This window comes from Sarcophilus harrisii, chromosome 3 (genome assembly GCF_902635505.1).
Source record: "Sarcophilus harrisii chromosome 3, mSarHar1.11, whole genome shotgun sequence".
NCBI classification, from domain to species: Eukaryota; Metazoa; Chordata; class Mammalia; order Dasyuromorphia; family Dasyuridae; genus Sarcophilus; species Sarcophilus harrisii.
In genome coordinates, this window is record NC_045428.1 from 219,644,491 (window position 1) to 219,660,885 (window position 16,395).

General features: G+C 34.1%; 1 protein-coding gene across 2 annotated transcripts in view; it reads right to left on the reverse strand.

Moving 5' to 3' along the window:
• Positions 1 to 16,395, reverse strand: part of JADE3 (jade family PHD finger 3) — a 185,898-nt gene that overhangs the window by 12,044 nt on the left and 157,459 nt on the right. For both annotated transcript variants that reach the window (XM_031959076.1, XM_023500389.2), the window contains 2 exons: positions 14,324 to 14,491; positions 7,721 to 7,837 (listed from right to left, as the gene is read on the reverse strand). In XM_031959076.1, coding sequence (XP_031814936.1) covers positions 7,721 to 7,837; positions 14,324 to 14,491 — 285 coding nt within the window. The remainder of the gene's footprint in view (positions 1 to 7,720; positions 7,838 to 14,323; positions 14,492 to 16,395) is intronic.

Sequence of the window (16,395 nt, forward strand, 5' to 3'; positions counted from 1 at the left end):
GCTCTTAATAATCTGTTACCCTCCTTCCTTGGCAGTCTACTTAGACCTTAAACATTCCCATGTGCAATGTAATCCAGTGATACTGGTTTCCTTGCAGTTTTAAATTCAACTCACTTTTAACTCAGGGTCTTTCTGGCTTCTTTCAAGTTCCAACTAAAATCCCAAGTTCTAAAGGAAGTTTTTCTCAATCCCTCCAGTGCTTTCCCTCTACTGAATATCTCAATTTTTATCTTGTATATAGCATAGTGTTTTCATGATGTTTCCTCAGTTCTTAACAACAAAGGACATATGATGGAAGATGCTATCTGCATCAAGAGGAAAAAAATAAGTAAAAGTATGTATAGAATAATTTTAAGTGTATAAAATAATTTTATATGTGTCTAATGGTAGCCATCTCTAGAGTGGGGGAAGGGAGAAAAAAAAGCAATTTACATAACTTTATTATATATTTAAAAGGAATGACAAATTTTATATAATAGATTTGAAGTTACATGTGCAATCACCTTTTTATTATACTATATTATGGAAATGCTTGTTTTATTTCACAAATTAAAAATAATAAAACTATTAAAAAATAAGTCATTTTGCATATTTTGGGAAATAATTGTGACATAAAACAAAAAATCTATAAAATTTTGAACTAAAATATAATTGATTTTTTAAAAAGTAGAATCTTATTGACTGAAGATACAAAAAAAAAACCCCAACAGAAACAAAAACCATGTAGGCTCAGGAAACACACATTCTGCTAATTCTATGTCCAATTTATATTTGATTAAAATATTTACTAAACATACTTATAAATGATCTGTTATTATATATTTTGTGATTCAGGGCTAGTTAAAAACATAAGTATAGTGGGACCTTTCTCACAAAGACTTTATCTCTTCATGTGAGCTGAATTCCTATCTGTGAATGACTGGTCAAAGTCACTGTACTTAGTAAAATTTCAACTTAAAGAAACTATAAGGGAGGCTGTCTCTTTCTTAATTCAGTCTATTGGAGAGGAAAAAAAACCATTACCATTACACCATTTCTGTTCTTTCTACTATAATGAGGTAGGTTCACATATGCATACATTCCAGAAGGGAAACTTTTTTCAGATGGAAGCATTAAAAGATAGTGGGAACCACAAAGTAAATTGGAACTAGGTCCAAATGTCAAATTTAATGCTTTAGAACAAAGTTGATAAATTGACAGTTCATGGTTTGTATATCACCACACAGGCAATGGAGAAATAAGTTACTCTCATCTTTTCCTGGTTCTAGAATATGAGAATTCTAGAATAGCTGGGATACTCCAGTTCTCCAAGAATATATCAGTTGAACCCTTTATATATGCTAGAACCCAAGAAAAGATTTCTCTCTCACTTGCTGCCTGTTAGATAAAGCTGACATAAAAACTCAGTCATCTCATTAAAGCCTGCATATGACCAGTTAGACTGGAGTAATTAATAATACACATTAGATTAGATAACATAGAATGCAAGACTTAAAAGGAGATCTTCATAGCCTTCAAGAAAATTTTGGATGCAATGATCTATTCTGATGGACATGGCTCTTTTCAACTAAAAGGTGATGCAGATCAATTCTAATAGATTTGTGATGGAAAGAGCCATCTGCACCCAAAAAAGAGAACTTTGGGGAATGGGTATGGACCACAACATAGTATTTTCACTTTTTTTGTGGTTGGCTTGCTTTTTGTTTTGCTTCTCTTTTTTTTCCCTTTTAGATCTGATTTTTTCTTGTGCAGCATGATAAATGTGGAAATATGTATAGAAGAATTGCACATGTTTAACATATATTGAATCCAGGCAAAAATTAATTTAGGATTAAGAAGAAAACGTCTCTGAAAAAGATATCTACTAAAATAACTCATTTTTTAGTTCCTAATAATAAAGAAGGTCAAGCCCTGCAGCATTGCCAAAGATTCCCAGAGAGAGCATGCAATCATATCCAATCCAAGACCCAATGGAATTGTAAATATCTGTCAAAACTCCTGGCAAGTCCTCAAAGATAAAGTGGATGGAATCCAAAAATCTTTCTTGGTTGGTCATATTCTGCTACCTCTTGGCTAAGAAGTCAGACTCCCATTTAAAAACACACACACACATACACACACAGAGTTTATTATTTAGCATAGTACTACAAAGGACTTGGCATTGATTGTTTTACAATCATACTGTGGTTTTTTTTAAACTGTGAAATGGGGAATAAAAAGGATCTTTTCAGTTTAAAGTTCTAGAAGATGTAGTCATAAATATGAATTAATCAAAAGAAAAGAAAATTAAGTGACTAGGTACTTAAATAAAATATACATCCCTCAAGAAATCAAAAGAATTAATCTAGTGTCAAATTATAACTAGTTGGATCCCTCATACTAAAGTGGGTGAAGGAACAACCTGTACTTGTCACTGACAAAATATTCTTATTTTCATAAGAGAAGAAAAGTGAGGAGAGGCGCGGTAATGAGGAGCTGCCATAATGCACAGAGTGGTGGAAAAGATCAGAAAGACTTGAGTTCAAATCCAGCCTCAGTGTGCACCTGTGGGAACCTTAGCAAATTCCTTAACCTCTGCCTGCCTCAGTTTCCTCATCTACAAAATGAGGTAAGAATAGCACCTAGTTCTCATGGTTGTTCTAATGATAAAATGAAATCATAATTGAAAAGTGCTTAACATAGTACCTAGCACATAGTTAAGTGCTATATAAATATTATCATTATTACTAGCTATGCAACCCCATACAAGTCACTTAATCTCTGTCTATCTCAGTTTCTTTATCTATAAAACAGGGATGATAATAATAGCAACTACTTACTAGGTTGTTATAAGGATAAAAGTGTGACAATATTTGTAAAGTACTGTGTAAATCATATCATATACATGTTAGGTGCAGAGGAAATATATCACTTTAAAAAAATTTTTAAAGCAACAATAATAACTGGAATTTATGTAATACTTTATGGTTTACAAAGGTCTTTCCTTACAACAATCCTTTGTATCAGATACTACAAGTACTATTATTTCCAATTTACAAAAGTGGAAACCAAGTCTCAGAGAAGTAATGCAATTCACTTAGGATCACACGATAAGATTCAAAACCCAGGTCTCTTGTCTTCAAATCCACTATATTCTTCCATTATATTCCACTATATTTCATAAATTGCATAAAAGCAAGTTACTCCCCATGTATTTTTATAGCAAAGTAGCTGCCATATGTTTTATAGTTGAAAAAAAGTACTCTGGTATTAATTTAAGGAACTTACTCTATTCTTGTCACTTCAAAGAAAGAAAATAAACGTTTATCAAACTAGAAAAAAGACCTGGAATTTAGCCTTCTTATCCAGTATATGAGCTTTCAGTAAGATTTGATATAACTACTTTTGTAAGGCTTTGTAAGCATCCCAGGTTGAAGAAATAAAACTTTCCTTTGAAATCCTTCAGTGTTGCCAAAATTTGTTCTGTACTTAATAAAGCTATGCCTTTAATTCAACATTTATTATGTACCTAGTCATAGGGTTTTGCAAAGATTAAAAATGACACAGTTCTTATCCTTCAGGAGCTTATCTAGGATTTATATCATGTTTACAAATAAGTATAAAGCAAAAGGTTATGGGGCAAAGGGGGGGGATCCAGTCAAAGTGTTAGAAGAAATTTGAGGAAGTAGAAATTACTCTGGGGGTTGGAAAGAGGGGAAATCAAGTTACATGAAGGAATTGAGCTTGAAAAAAGAGATTTCAATAGATGCAGAGGGATTTGGGGAAGGGAGTCTATTTCAATCATAGGGAATAGTGTGAGCAAAGGCACTAGAAAAAAAGGGAATTGTGGAAAATGTTTCCGTTGGCCTGGGATATAAAATATGTGGAAGGATAAAGGGTAAGCTGAACAGGTGGCTAAAACCAGATTGTCTGCATAAACCATGCTAACTTCTCTCAACCCACAAGTTGTCTTAGTCACATGCCTTTTTCCTATATAGTTTCCCTTCCCTCTGCTCTGCCTCTTCTCTGGAAATCCCAATATCTATAATCTTCTAAGTCTAGGCCCATCTAATCTAGCTAAATGATGTCTCCTTATCTGTGACCTCTGAGGTAGGAAATTAGTCAGATCTTACAGAATGAGATGAATCCCATTCTTGCCTATAATATCCTTAGCTATCATTAGTTTGCTGGAGCTGTTCTGGTCCCAGAGCTGCCTTTATACACCTAATAAAACTTAACCCCAAAGTCCTAATAAAAGCTTGGTACAACAATGTGCCAAGTCTTGCGAGCAACCTCTTGCAAGTTCATTATGGACTCTTTCTCTGCCGTAGCCTGAAGACCAAAGTGCATGAGGCTCTCAGTAGATATTCAATATATATTCATATAACTTTACTAACTTCCTCCTCATTCTGGAAGTATCAGTGGTAGCCAAAGAGACAGAAACAGAGATACAGCTGTGGGGGAAAAGAAGGAGAGAGAAAAAGAGAGGTTGAAAGCAGGGGAAGGAAGGGACTTAGTAAGTTTCTGTTGTATTCTTCTTTGTTGCCCCTCCCATTCTGTGTTCTTGTTGGGAGTTTCCAATTAAGTCATATGGCCTTCCCTTAAATGTGAGAAAAGACCTTGCTGCTTTTAGCACTGACTAAACTTCTCATCTGATTCTTCTGGGAATCACCTCTAAGTAGTAGCAAGGGATCTTAATGGAAATTTAAACCTTATAGGCAATGAAGAACTATGACAAGTATTTAAGTAGAAGAGTGATAATAATTGAATATAATGATTATTTGGGCAGTGGAATGAAGGATGTGTTGGAGAGTTAGGGTTGCTTGAAGGAAAGCCCTGTGATTTCATTAGTGTACAGAACTCCTAATCATGAAACTCCAGCAACCATTCTGCAATTTAATAGTCTTCAAGAGTTGCCTGGGATCACTCAAAAGGTGATCTGTCAGTCCTGGCATAATGTCAGAGGTAACTCTTGAACCCTGGCCTTCCTTACTCTCAGACCAGTTGTCTCTCAACTCTGCCATGCTATCTCTCAGGAGATTAATAATAACCCAACCAAAAACTAAATTAGTTACAGTGAGAGAGAAAATAGTGTGATAGTAAAGACAACTACTGACAAAGAGTAGAGAATGTGATAGCTGATAAGAATGTGTGGCTGGATAGAGAAGGAAGCATCTGAGGTTCAGACCTCAGGGATTAAGGAAAAATCTGTGATTTCATCACTTTGGGAAATGTGTCCTCTGACACAAATGATATTATTCTGTAACTTCATAAATGAATCTCCAAGAGATGTTATAGACCAAAACAATAACAAAAAATCACCAATCATCATTTCATAGGCAATATGGTGATGAACCTCTGCACTCTGAACAAGGCTGGTCATAGGACTGCAGATAAGAATCTGACCCAAAATCCAGTTTGGCAGGTTTATATCTGAGATTTTGCTCCACTGGCATCAAATCAGGTTTTACCTTTTTGGAACTTTTTCTTTCTTTGGAATCTTCCTTTCACATCTCAGGTGTCATCTCCTGTAGGATATTCTTTCCTGGTCTCTCTTTCTTTTGGTACTCTTTTTCTCTCAAAATTACCTTCACTCACTCAATCAACAAGCATTTATTGAGCTGTTGTTGCTGTTGTTTGTCCTTAGTTCTGGAAGGGGACCATGACATCAGGGAGGGGATGCCATGGCATGCAAGTGAATTGGATTTAAGTTAGGGAGGGCTGTGCAAGGTCACCTACCTCACCTTCCCCTCCAAAGCCATTTAGATCAAGTAGCCAAATATAAATCAGGAGAACTGGAGATGGCCCTGGATGCAATGGGAGAGGACTTTGGCTTTTTTAAACTAAGGTCTTTAATAGGTCTTAGTCTGACTGAGGCCACAGCCATTAATGATTAAGGCTAAGTAGCAACTGAGGCAAAGAATCTCCTCTTTCATCTAGTCAAAAAAAATCTCCCTCAAATCTAAATAAATAAACAAATCTGGAAAGGGAAAGGGCTTCTGGCCAAAACAGAAATAACTGCTATTTACATTCAGTCTCGAGTCAATCAGGACCCAATGACCAAATGGGGCTTGGCCTGGGACCTACAGATGGTCAATCAATGAAAATCACATTGGTTTTTATTTAAGGCATGGTCCTTAAGAAAGGATCTAGCCAGCAAAATCTCAAATACCTAGTGAATGGCAATTTGTTAGGTATTAGGGTTATATCTAATTAGCTCTCTCACATGTAAGTTCCTTAAGGGCAAGCCTTATTTTCTTTTTAATCCCTGTATTGCCAGCACTTAGATTAGTGTCATGCATATGTAATAGATATTTAATGCTTGTTCAAGCAAATCAAATTAATCACATTATAATGCTCCGATTGATAACAATGCTGAAAATTAATCTTTTCTTGTCTTTATTTGATAGGAAGTTTCATTAGGGCACAAGTCTAAGTTGACAATTTTGCTGTTATTTGAATCTAAAAAGAGAGCCTCCAGCAAGATATGCTGGATTCTTTAAGATTTTACTAGATCTTCCAACCTCAATAGCCTGCCGAATTAAAAAAAGGCAGAAAATTACAAGTCACTTTTTGGGCACTTAGCCAAAGGAGTCTTTCGCCGTTTTCTCAGGAAAGTGGAGGATTTTTTCATGAAGCATTTGGATCTGAGCTGAATGACTAAGACTGTTAACACTTTGCCAAATTTACTTTTAAGGATTTATTTTTGTGACTGCAAAACTTAGAATAAGTAAATATTTTGTTGATATCTGACAGCCATTTATGGGTTCTCTTCTTTTAAACTGTAGTTGTACTTGGCAGTGTTTACTGTAAATACTATTATAGAAGTAAGCAAAAATGAGATTGGTACATTTTAGATTAGGATTACTCTATGGTTCATTCATTTAACCTAGATTTGAGAAAGCAATGATTTGTTGAGGACCCAGACCTTTCATTTCTAATTTCATGCTTATAAAAACTGGGGATTCCTAGTAGCCAATTGTTGCCAGTGCTCCATCAGTGTCTCAGATGGTAGAAAGAGCCGGAGTACTAAGAACCTCTGGTCCTTCTTTGAGAAGCAGAAACTTTTGATATTTCTACCTATTTCCCCCAAATGTATAGGCTATCTCTAGAAGTGTACAATGAAGATTCCTTCATAGTTCGAGCCATTTTCAATATTCTTTTTCCTCTTCCCTCCCTCACTCTTAGAAAATAAAATACAAATTTATTGGCTTGGCATTCAAAACCTCAGATAGCCCAAACTACATTTCTAGTGTTATCAAGGTACTCACATTACTCTCTGTCACAGACACATTCTATATTTTAGTTAAATTTGCTTATTCAAGATTTCCTAATCTCATTTCCTGCTTCAATTCAGCCTTGGTTCCTTCCCTCGTGTTATTCATATTGGCCCTGATGAAATCTTTGTAGCACTCTGAGGTCTTGCTTGGGGGTTCCACTTCCTCTACGAAGCCTTCCCAAAGTCCTTCACTATAAGTAATTTTCTCTTTCTCCATTTTCTTCATATGGCTTTCAATTCTCTTATAAACTTTTAATTTATATTTATTTTCTTTAGCCTACTTACTAGACTGTAAGCTTCCAGCATAAGGACTGTGTCCCATTTGATTTTAGTATCCCCAATGCCTTGCATAGTATGTTGCACACAAGTGATTTACAAATGGGTATTAAACTGAATTGTCCAAAAAAAAACCCAAACCCAACTCATTACTTTATACTGCACATACTTCTAATGAAGACATACCTGAATACAAGCTCCTGTCTTTAACTTGCATAAACTGCAGACTAAAGACCATCGGCTAGGTGGGATATGAGAGACTTTTGTGATTGGTTCCATCCTTTCAGGGCAGGCAATGCTGACCTGAAAAAAAATTACCATCATCAATTATCCCCTGAGTTCTCAAAGCATAACTAATATAATACAAATTATTTTATAGGAAGATCAGAGTCTATAAAGATGAAAAGATAGCATATGCCTTAATATGAACAAAGACAATCAAACCCAGAAACAAAAAGTAATCTGCCCTTACCATTTAGGTCAATCATTTTTGGCAAAGAAAATAATGTAGTGTCTCAAAAATTTTAGTGTGCTTTTAAACTCTTTAAGTTTTAGTAGCCTAAAATTATACTAGGATGATGTACACTGAATGGGGTCTAGAGAAGGTATAAGTGTGACAGTAGGGTGGCTGTTATTATACAAAATGGGACTATTTTTATTTGATCAGGGATTGATAGAATTTGAGAAAATGGAAGAGACAGCAGAAAATCTTAAGAGTGTTATTATAAAAAGACTGATACTCCTGGGAAGTAGAATGGCTTTCTATAATGAGAAAATGAACACACATGAATGGAAATAGTCAAAAAGATATATTTTAAGATAAATCCTCCAAGGAAACCGGGTTCAAATCTGTCCCTGACAACTTATGTGACTTTGGACAAATCATAACCTCTCTTGGCTGTAATTTTCTCATCTATAAAAAAAAAGGGTTTGAGTACATAGTCTTAAAAGTTCCTTATAGGATATGAACAGACAATTCTCAGATGAAGAAATTGAAACTATTTCTAGTCATATGAAAAGATGCTCCAAGTCATTATTAATCAGAGAAATGCAAATTAAGACAACTCTAAGATACCACTACACACCTGTCAGATTGGCTAAGATGACAGGAAAAAATAATGATGATTGTTGGAGGGGATGCGGGAAAACTGGGACATTGATGCATTGTTGGTGGAGTTGTGAACGAATCCAACCATTCTGGAGAGTAGTTTGGAACTATGCTCAAAAAGTTATCAAACTGTGCATACCCTTTGATCCAGCAGTGTTACTACTGGGCTTATATCCCAAAGAGATCATAAAGAAGGGAAAGGGACCTGTATGTGCACGAATGTTTGTGGCAGCCCTGTTTGTAGTGGCTAGAAACTGGAAACTGAGTGGATGCCCATCAGTTGGAGAATGGCTGAATAAATTGTGGTATATGAATATTATGGAATATTATTGTTCTGTAAGAAATGACCAACAGGATGATTTCAGAAAGGCCTGGAGAGACTTACATGAACTGATGCTGAGTGAAATGAGCAGGACCAGGAGATCATTATATACTTCAACAACAATACTATATGATGACCAGTTCTGATGGACCAGGCCATCCTCAGCAACGAGATCAACCAAATCATTTCTAATGGAGCAGTAATGAACTGAACTAGCTACGCCCAGAAAAAGAACTCTGGGAGATGACTAAAAACCATTACATTGAATTCCCAATCCCTATATTTATGCACACCTGCATTTTTGATTTCCTTCACAAGCTAATTGGACAATATTTCAGAGTCTGATTCTTTTTGTAGAGCAAAATAACAGTTTGGTCATGTATACTTATTGTGTATCTAATTTATATTTTAATATATTTAACATCTACTGGTCATCCTGCCATCTGGGGGAGCGGGTGGGGGGTAAGAGGTGAAAAATTGGAACAAGAGGTTTGGCAATTATTAATGCTGTAAAGTTACCCATACATATAACCTGTAAATAAAAGGCTATTAAATAAAAAAATAAATTAAAAAAAAAGATATTTGCTGGAAAATGAGTATTCTTACATGCAGAAAGAAGTATATAAACTTCCTTGAATTTCTTTCAAGATTTTAGGTAATTCATTGCATTATTCTATCAATAAAAGTATTGTAATATTAAAAAAATTTCCTTATAGCTAAAAATTTATGATTTCATCATAAGCTGTCTTGTCATTCTAACACCAAAGGGGAAAGTATTTTTGAAAATTTTTAATTCCCTGCAAACCAGAGTTCAAACAATAGTAGTTAATCTCATACACACATCCCTGCCACAAAGAGAAGCATGCTATAATGAAGAATTCCCAGCAATGATAGCATTTGCCTTATACATTTCACATACTATAAGAAAAATATTAAAATTAGGAAGATGAGAGAGATCTTGAAAATCCTATAAAGATTAGAAACTGAGACAGATTTCCTATTGAATGAGAAATCTCTAGTTATTTTTAAAGGAAGATTAATGAAGTACTACAGCAGTTAGTGATAGTCGGGATGTCCCAAGTTCAAACGAAGTCTCAGATACTTATAATATATACATGGCTCTTTGCCTCAGCTTTTTCCAACTATAACAGTCAACTATAACAACTATAACATAACTATAACAGGACAATAGTACCTACCTCAAGGACTGTTGTGAGAATAAAAATAAAATAATATTTGTAAAAAAGAACTTAGCACAATGCCTGGCATATATAGCAGGTGCTATATAAATACTTGGTATTTTCAGCTTTTTCTCCCCTCTATGTGTAAATACACACACCACACACACACACACACACATACACACACCCAGAATAAAACATCATTAGACTCATTCCATGACAGTTTCTGAAAACATTAGCATCAAGACTGTTGAGTTCTCTGAAAGGGATGGCTCCCTGTAAGATCAACTGTCCTATATCTATTTTGTCAGTATGCATTTGTTTGCATGTTGTCTTTCCTATTAGCCTGTGAGTTCCTTAAGAGCAAGAACTGTCTTTTGGTTTTCTTTGCATCATAAGCAATTAGTAGAGTACCTGACACACAGTAGATGCTTAATAACTGTTTATTTACTATTCACTGCTGGGAAACCAGACTATTCTTTTCCTAGTTTGAATAACAGTTTAAAGAAAGAGTGACAGCTACTATAAATTATTAAGAAAAAATAAGCACACTCTTACCTGACATTCACTGAGGTTAGGGATGCAGGACCCAAAGATATGAAAGTGAATAAGTCTAGACCCTACTCAAAATCTTTATTTTTAATAATCCTGGTGAAATGTATTTAACTCACCAAACAAGTAAAACATATTGCAAAGTTATAGTTTCTGTGACAGAGATTAGTATCTTGCACACTAGGCAAAGTCTTTGCAAGCTGCTGGTGTAGCTGCAGCAAATGCTTCATTGATTTCCTTCTCTTACCTAAAGTGCAAGATACAAAGATTACTATAGGAGAAAATCATGTGACTGAGTCTGGATAGTAGAAGGACAGAGGAGGTGTTGCCAAAAAGAATGTGCAATCTATAGTTCCTTTTTTCCCCCCCTGAGGCAATTGGGGTTAAGCATCTTGTCCAGGGTCACACAGCTAGGAAGTGTTAAATGTCTGAGGTCAGATTTGGACTCAAGTCCTCCTGACTTCAGGGCTGGTACTCTACCCACTGCGTCACTTAGCTGCCCCTTTATAGTTCTTATAGTGCTTTGAAACTTCTAATTATTTAAATAAATTTAATATATATACTAAAGGCAATAACTAATAAATTAGCTTTATAATATACAATATTTATGATTTATTACTATTTTAAAGCTTTCTTTGTATATGTGCATCATCTGTAACTTTTCATAGTACATTGCAAATCTACAAAAATTCCCATTTATTAATGGCCAACCCACAAATATTCAAAACTGCAAATGTGAAATTGGTGAATGTTTAGGGGTAATTGTATCAAGTCGTAATTCTTAAATCATCAAATACTAATCTAGTAGGTGTTTAATATAGTTAGATTATTAAAATATTTTAAAAGGCATTACAAGTTACTCTTGTATAAAATTGAGTCCTGTGATTAAACTTATACATTTCACTGAAGCTACTCCAGTGTATCATTTGTCAGACAAACCTGGATTTCCAGAACTATTAGTAAAGCCCAAACTCTGTTTTTTTGTTTGGTTTGGTTTGGTTTTGCTGAGGCAAATGGGATTAAGTGACTTGCCCAGAGTCATACAGCTAGGAAGTGTTAAGTGTCTGAGACTAGATTTGAACTCAGGTCATCCTGACTTCAGGGCTGCCCCAAATTCTGGTATTTCTTACAAAATCAGAATACTTCCACAGATGATTCCAATAAGAGGCTATAAGTCTGTCATCTCACACTAGACTCATTTAGTCTGGAAAAGCCCAAAAGTTGATCACAATGTAATGCAGTTTGGGAGAGAGGGGAAGAGGGAAGAATTATTACTCACAAAGACCATTTATAATAGGAGAAAAGATAAAAGATTTGGTTGGTGGGGGAGTTTTTGATCTGTCAGTGCTTAGTCACAGAAGAACCAGCAAAACTAGAATTTGGACCTGAATTTTCTCATTCCAAATGAAATCATATATTTTTGGAGGTTACTGAAGAAATGGAATGTTCAATAAATCAAAGGATTCTGAAGAAAAATCTTCAGCATAAAAAGCTAGAGTTCAATTTGTATTTTGGAGGGTTCATTTCAGATATTTCTTCAGTAACTTTTTTTTGGTGGGGAGGTTGGTAACATCTCATTGTTTGATGTAATAAAGTGGGCAGAAGCCAATCCCATAGTTACTCAAAGCCAAAATCAGACATGACAAAATAATAAGACCACAGAACTGCTGGGATTTGATGGATAGAAGGTGGACTAGATCAACATTTAAATTAAGAAAATATTTTTACTCTAAGCCAGTCATTTCAGTTTTAGTATTTTGGTTGTTAAATAGCATAAGAAAAAACTAGGTTCAGTGGGGGGAAGAGGGCAACTGTGGGAGGAAGTCATTTAACTAGGAAATTTGGCTTTGACTCTTATCTCTGCCACTAATTAGCCATGCGAAATTAAGAATATTACTTAATTTTTCTAGGGCTCAATTCCTCATCTGTAAAATGAGATACTTTGTTAATTCAGTTTGGTATTCTATGGTACCATTTCCATTTCTTCCCACATCTTTAATAGATTATTCAATTGAATTTCCTTGATAAAACAAATACAGCAAAATGTTTAAGTGAAAAAAAATTCATTTACTCACTTCTACATCTATAGAACAAAAAGAAATGTTAAGCAGCTGCAGATCTGATTCTGAACCTTTTACATGAGAAGCACTAAAAGGGAAGGGAATGTATTTTAACATGACTTTATTTAGGCAATTAGATGCCCAGACAATGGTTTATATCAGTGAGATATATTTTATCTTTGCTAGGTTGCTTGATATGATACTAACTGCCTTGATGACAACAGTAATGAGTATGACTAAAGAAGCTGGAAAATGGAACAAATTGCTGATGAGATATTATCAGTTAAATGTGGATTAAAGTCTCCATTCTTTCTGTTATGCAGGTCATTGTGACACAGATTTCCTGGATCAGACCTGTGCAGACAATGAATCAAGGCAGCTAGGTGGAAATGTGAATAAAGGACTGAGTCTGGAGTTGGAAATACTTGAATTCAAATGAGGTCTTAGAAACCTACTAGCATTTAACTTCTGTTTGCCTCGGTTTCCTCATTTGTAAAATTGGGATAATAATAGCATCTACCTCTCAGGATTGTTCTGAGGATTCAAATGAAATAATGACTATAAAGTACTTAACACAGTGCCAGGCACACAGAGTTATATAAATGTTAGCTATTATAAACTAATGTGCACATATGTAAATATCAAATATATAACTAGTATAAGCTAATGTGCATATATATTACATATTATGATATATCATATAGCTATTATATATTATGTATTATATATCATATAGCTATTATAAGCTATTTTGCTACAGTAGTTAGAATGCTGGATTAGGAGTCAAGGAAACCTAGATTCAAATGATATATTTTATAATTTCAGGTACGTTAAAATGGGTAAGTCATTTAATCCCTTTGAGGATCAGTTTCCTTATATGTAAAAATATGTAAAATTGTGCCTACTTCAGAGGGTGACTGACACTCAAGTAATATAATGTATATAACTTCAAAGCAGCATGCAGACATTAGTTTAACATATATATGTATATATCTATATGCATAGGTATGCACATATAAAGATTATTTTCCCCACAGTTTACAAAGTATACTTCTCACAACTTTTCTGTGAAATAACCATATGTATTATACTTTCAAGGTTATAATGAGATGAAAAAAGGGGTTTAAAGAATTTATGTGTCTTGCCCATGGTCACAAATGCTCTGGATCCTGATTTAAAATAATCTGGCATATGTATGAACCACAGAGAAAGGCCAGCAGTAAGACCCGGTTTACATTAGTAATAAGAAACAGGTTATCTCTTTTGAACAAAAGCAAATCATGAGGCAAGACAATCATAGACAGCGATAAGCTGTGTAAACAGTAAATCAAAAGGTGACTTTCATGTAGTCACATTGTGGACAAAAATGTTAGTCATGGCTTTGCTTTTTTAGGCACCCACACACATTCAGATATCAACCACTGGTCCTATCTTTAAATCACAAGAAAGCAATATTATGCATATCTAGTAGATGCAAATATCTTTTAAGATAATCCATAGCAGATCTGTAGAAAGAAAAAGAATTCTCAGGAGATGATGATATATTGACCTTGAATGAGTTTTTACCTCTGGGATCCATAAAGCACAGCTGACATGAGCCCATTTGGTTCCAGTCCTGGTGGCCTTCATGGCTCCACCTCTCTTTGGACACAAAAGACACTGAGGATGAATGCCCAGAACACAGGTACGACATAACCAGCTTCCTTCTGGAACTTTGAGAATGCCATAACATGCCTTAAAATGTAAGGAAAAAATCTTGTTAATGTTATCACAGATAATGAAAGAATAGGCAAAATTTTTTACAGTAACAAAATAACAATGAACAAAACTCATGGAAAGAGACAACAACAAAAGCAAGCTTATTAGGCATATAGTTTAAAAACAACCACCACCAACTAACTAAGCTTCAATATTAGGATTAGCACACATTTGAATTAATCAGCAGCAGAGTACAATAAAAACTGATTTTTCAGAATGACTCACAATTTGTAAGATCCCTAAGTCGTTGAAGAAAAAAACTTTAGCTACAGAGTTAGTGAATATTTTCTAAGGCAGAAAATTAAAATTATTCATTTTAGACAGATCTGTAACAGTATTAAAATTAAATTAATTAGGTCAACCCACTTTAGAAGTATTTGAAATTTTGCTCTACTGTAGTACTCCTTAAAAACAATTCTGAAATTTCTATGGCCCTAAATTTAACTTATCTTTCACCCAATTAACTTCTAATTCCTTCATCAGGAAGAGTTTGAGAATTGGTAGTATCTAAATATCTCTACAGTCAGGATAGAACACATACATATATGCAATAACTATACATACACATATAATATTACATATGTATGTCTATACACACACATATGCATACATACACAATATAATTAATATACATATCAAGGATTCTTTATTTACATTATAATCTATATATATACATAAATGTATACTCTTATAGACATATACATGTAGGTATACATGGGTACATATATGTCTGTGTCTATGTATGTGTATAGACAATGATACATATATACCCATATATATATACACACATAAATATATGGTTGTATATATATATATATGTATATATATATATATATATATTTACATACACATACATATGGATATATACATAACACATATACCCATTTTATCTATCTACTCCCCAAAAGTCAACTTTACACTAGTTGGGAGAAGAGGCCATAATTCATATTTGAGAGTCAAAGAGATCAATTCTGGATTTATTTATTTGACAACTACTTTGTCCTTAGACTCATATGGCAAAGAGGTTGAATGGAAGAGATGGAAGGAGAATGCAGAAAGGAAATGACTGAAAAGTTAATTTGTGTATAATTTTTAAAAATTTGCCTCATACAAAGGCTATTCTAGGATATTAAAAAACACATTCAATGAAGAAAATGCATGTTATTTTTTCCTCTCTCAAATCTGGGGGAAATGAGTATTTTTTTAGATAGTAAGATCATAAAGTTATATATAGACAAATATTTATAGATATGCATATTACCCTTCCCCCAAAATATTATTTCTCAAAGAGGACTTCACTCAACCAATGCATCTGAGATCCAGATATCTCTTGTGCAAAAACAGGCTAATCCCACATCACTCTCAAAAGGACAAGACAAATCAAGGTATACCAGATAAATGTTCAGGGTCTACATTAAGAAACGATCTATAGCACTTGAAAAATACTTTGCATAAAACAATTTAAGAAGAATTAAGAATGTCCCTAATTGTTACAATTTAAATATAATGCAGCATTAATACAATTCATTTTCAAAATGAGTTCAATCCATAGGCTACATGCAATTTAGCAGAAAGAGTCTTAGGATCAAGAAAACTAGATTTAAGTCACTACACCAACACTTATTTGCTATGTATCTATGGAGATGTCCATAATTAGAATAGTGACACAGGATAATGGCTCAAAAGTGAACATCATAATGAAAATACATTAAAGAATATATGTGTATATATATATATATATACATACAAAGACACATATACATATTTTTAAATCTCAGCTATTCGCAATCTTTTTAAAAACATTCCTGAACATGAAAAAATCCATATAATTTTTTAGTCAACAGAGGGCAGTCTAGCTTAAGTATTTTTTAAAAGTCACC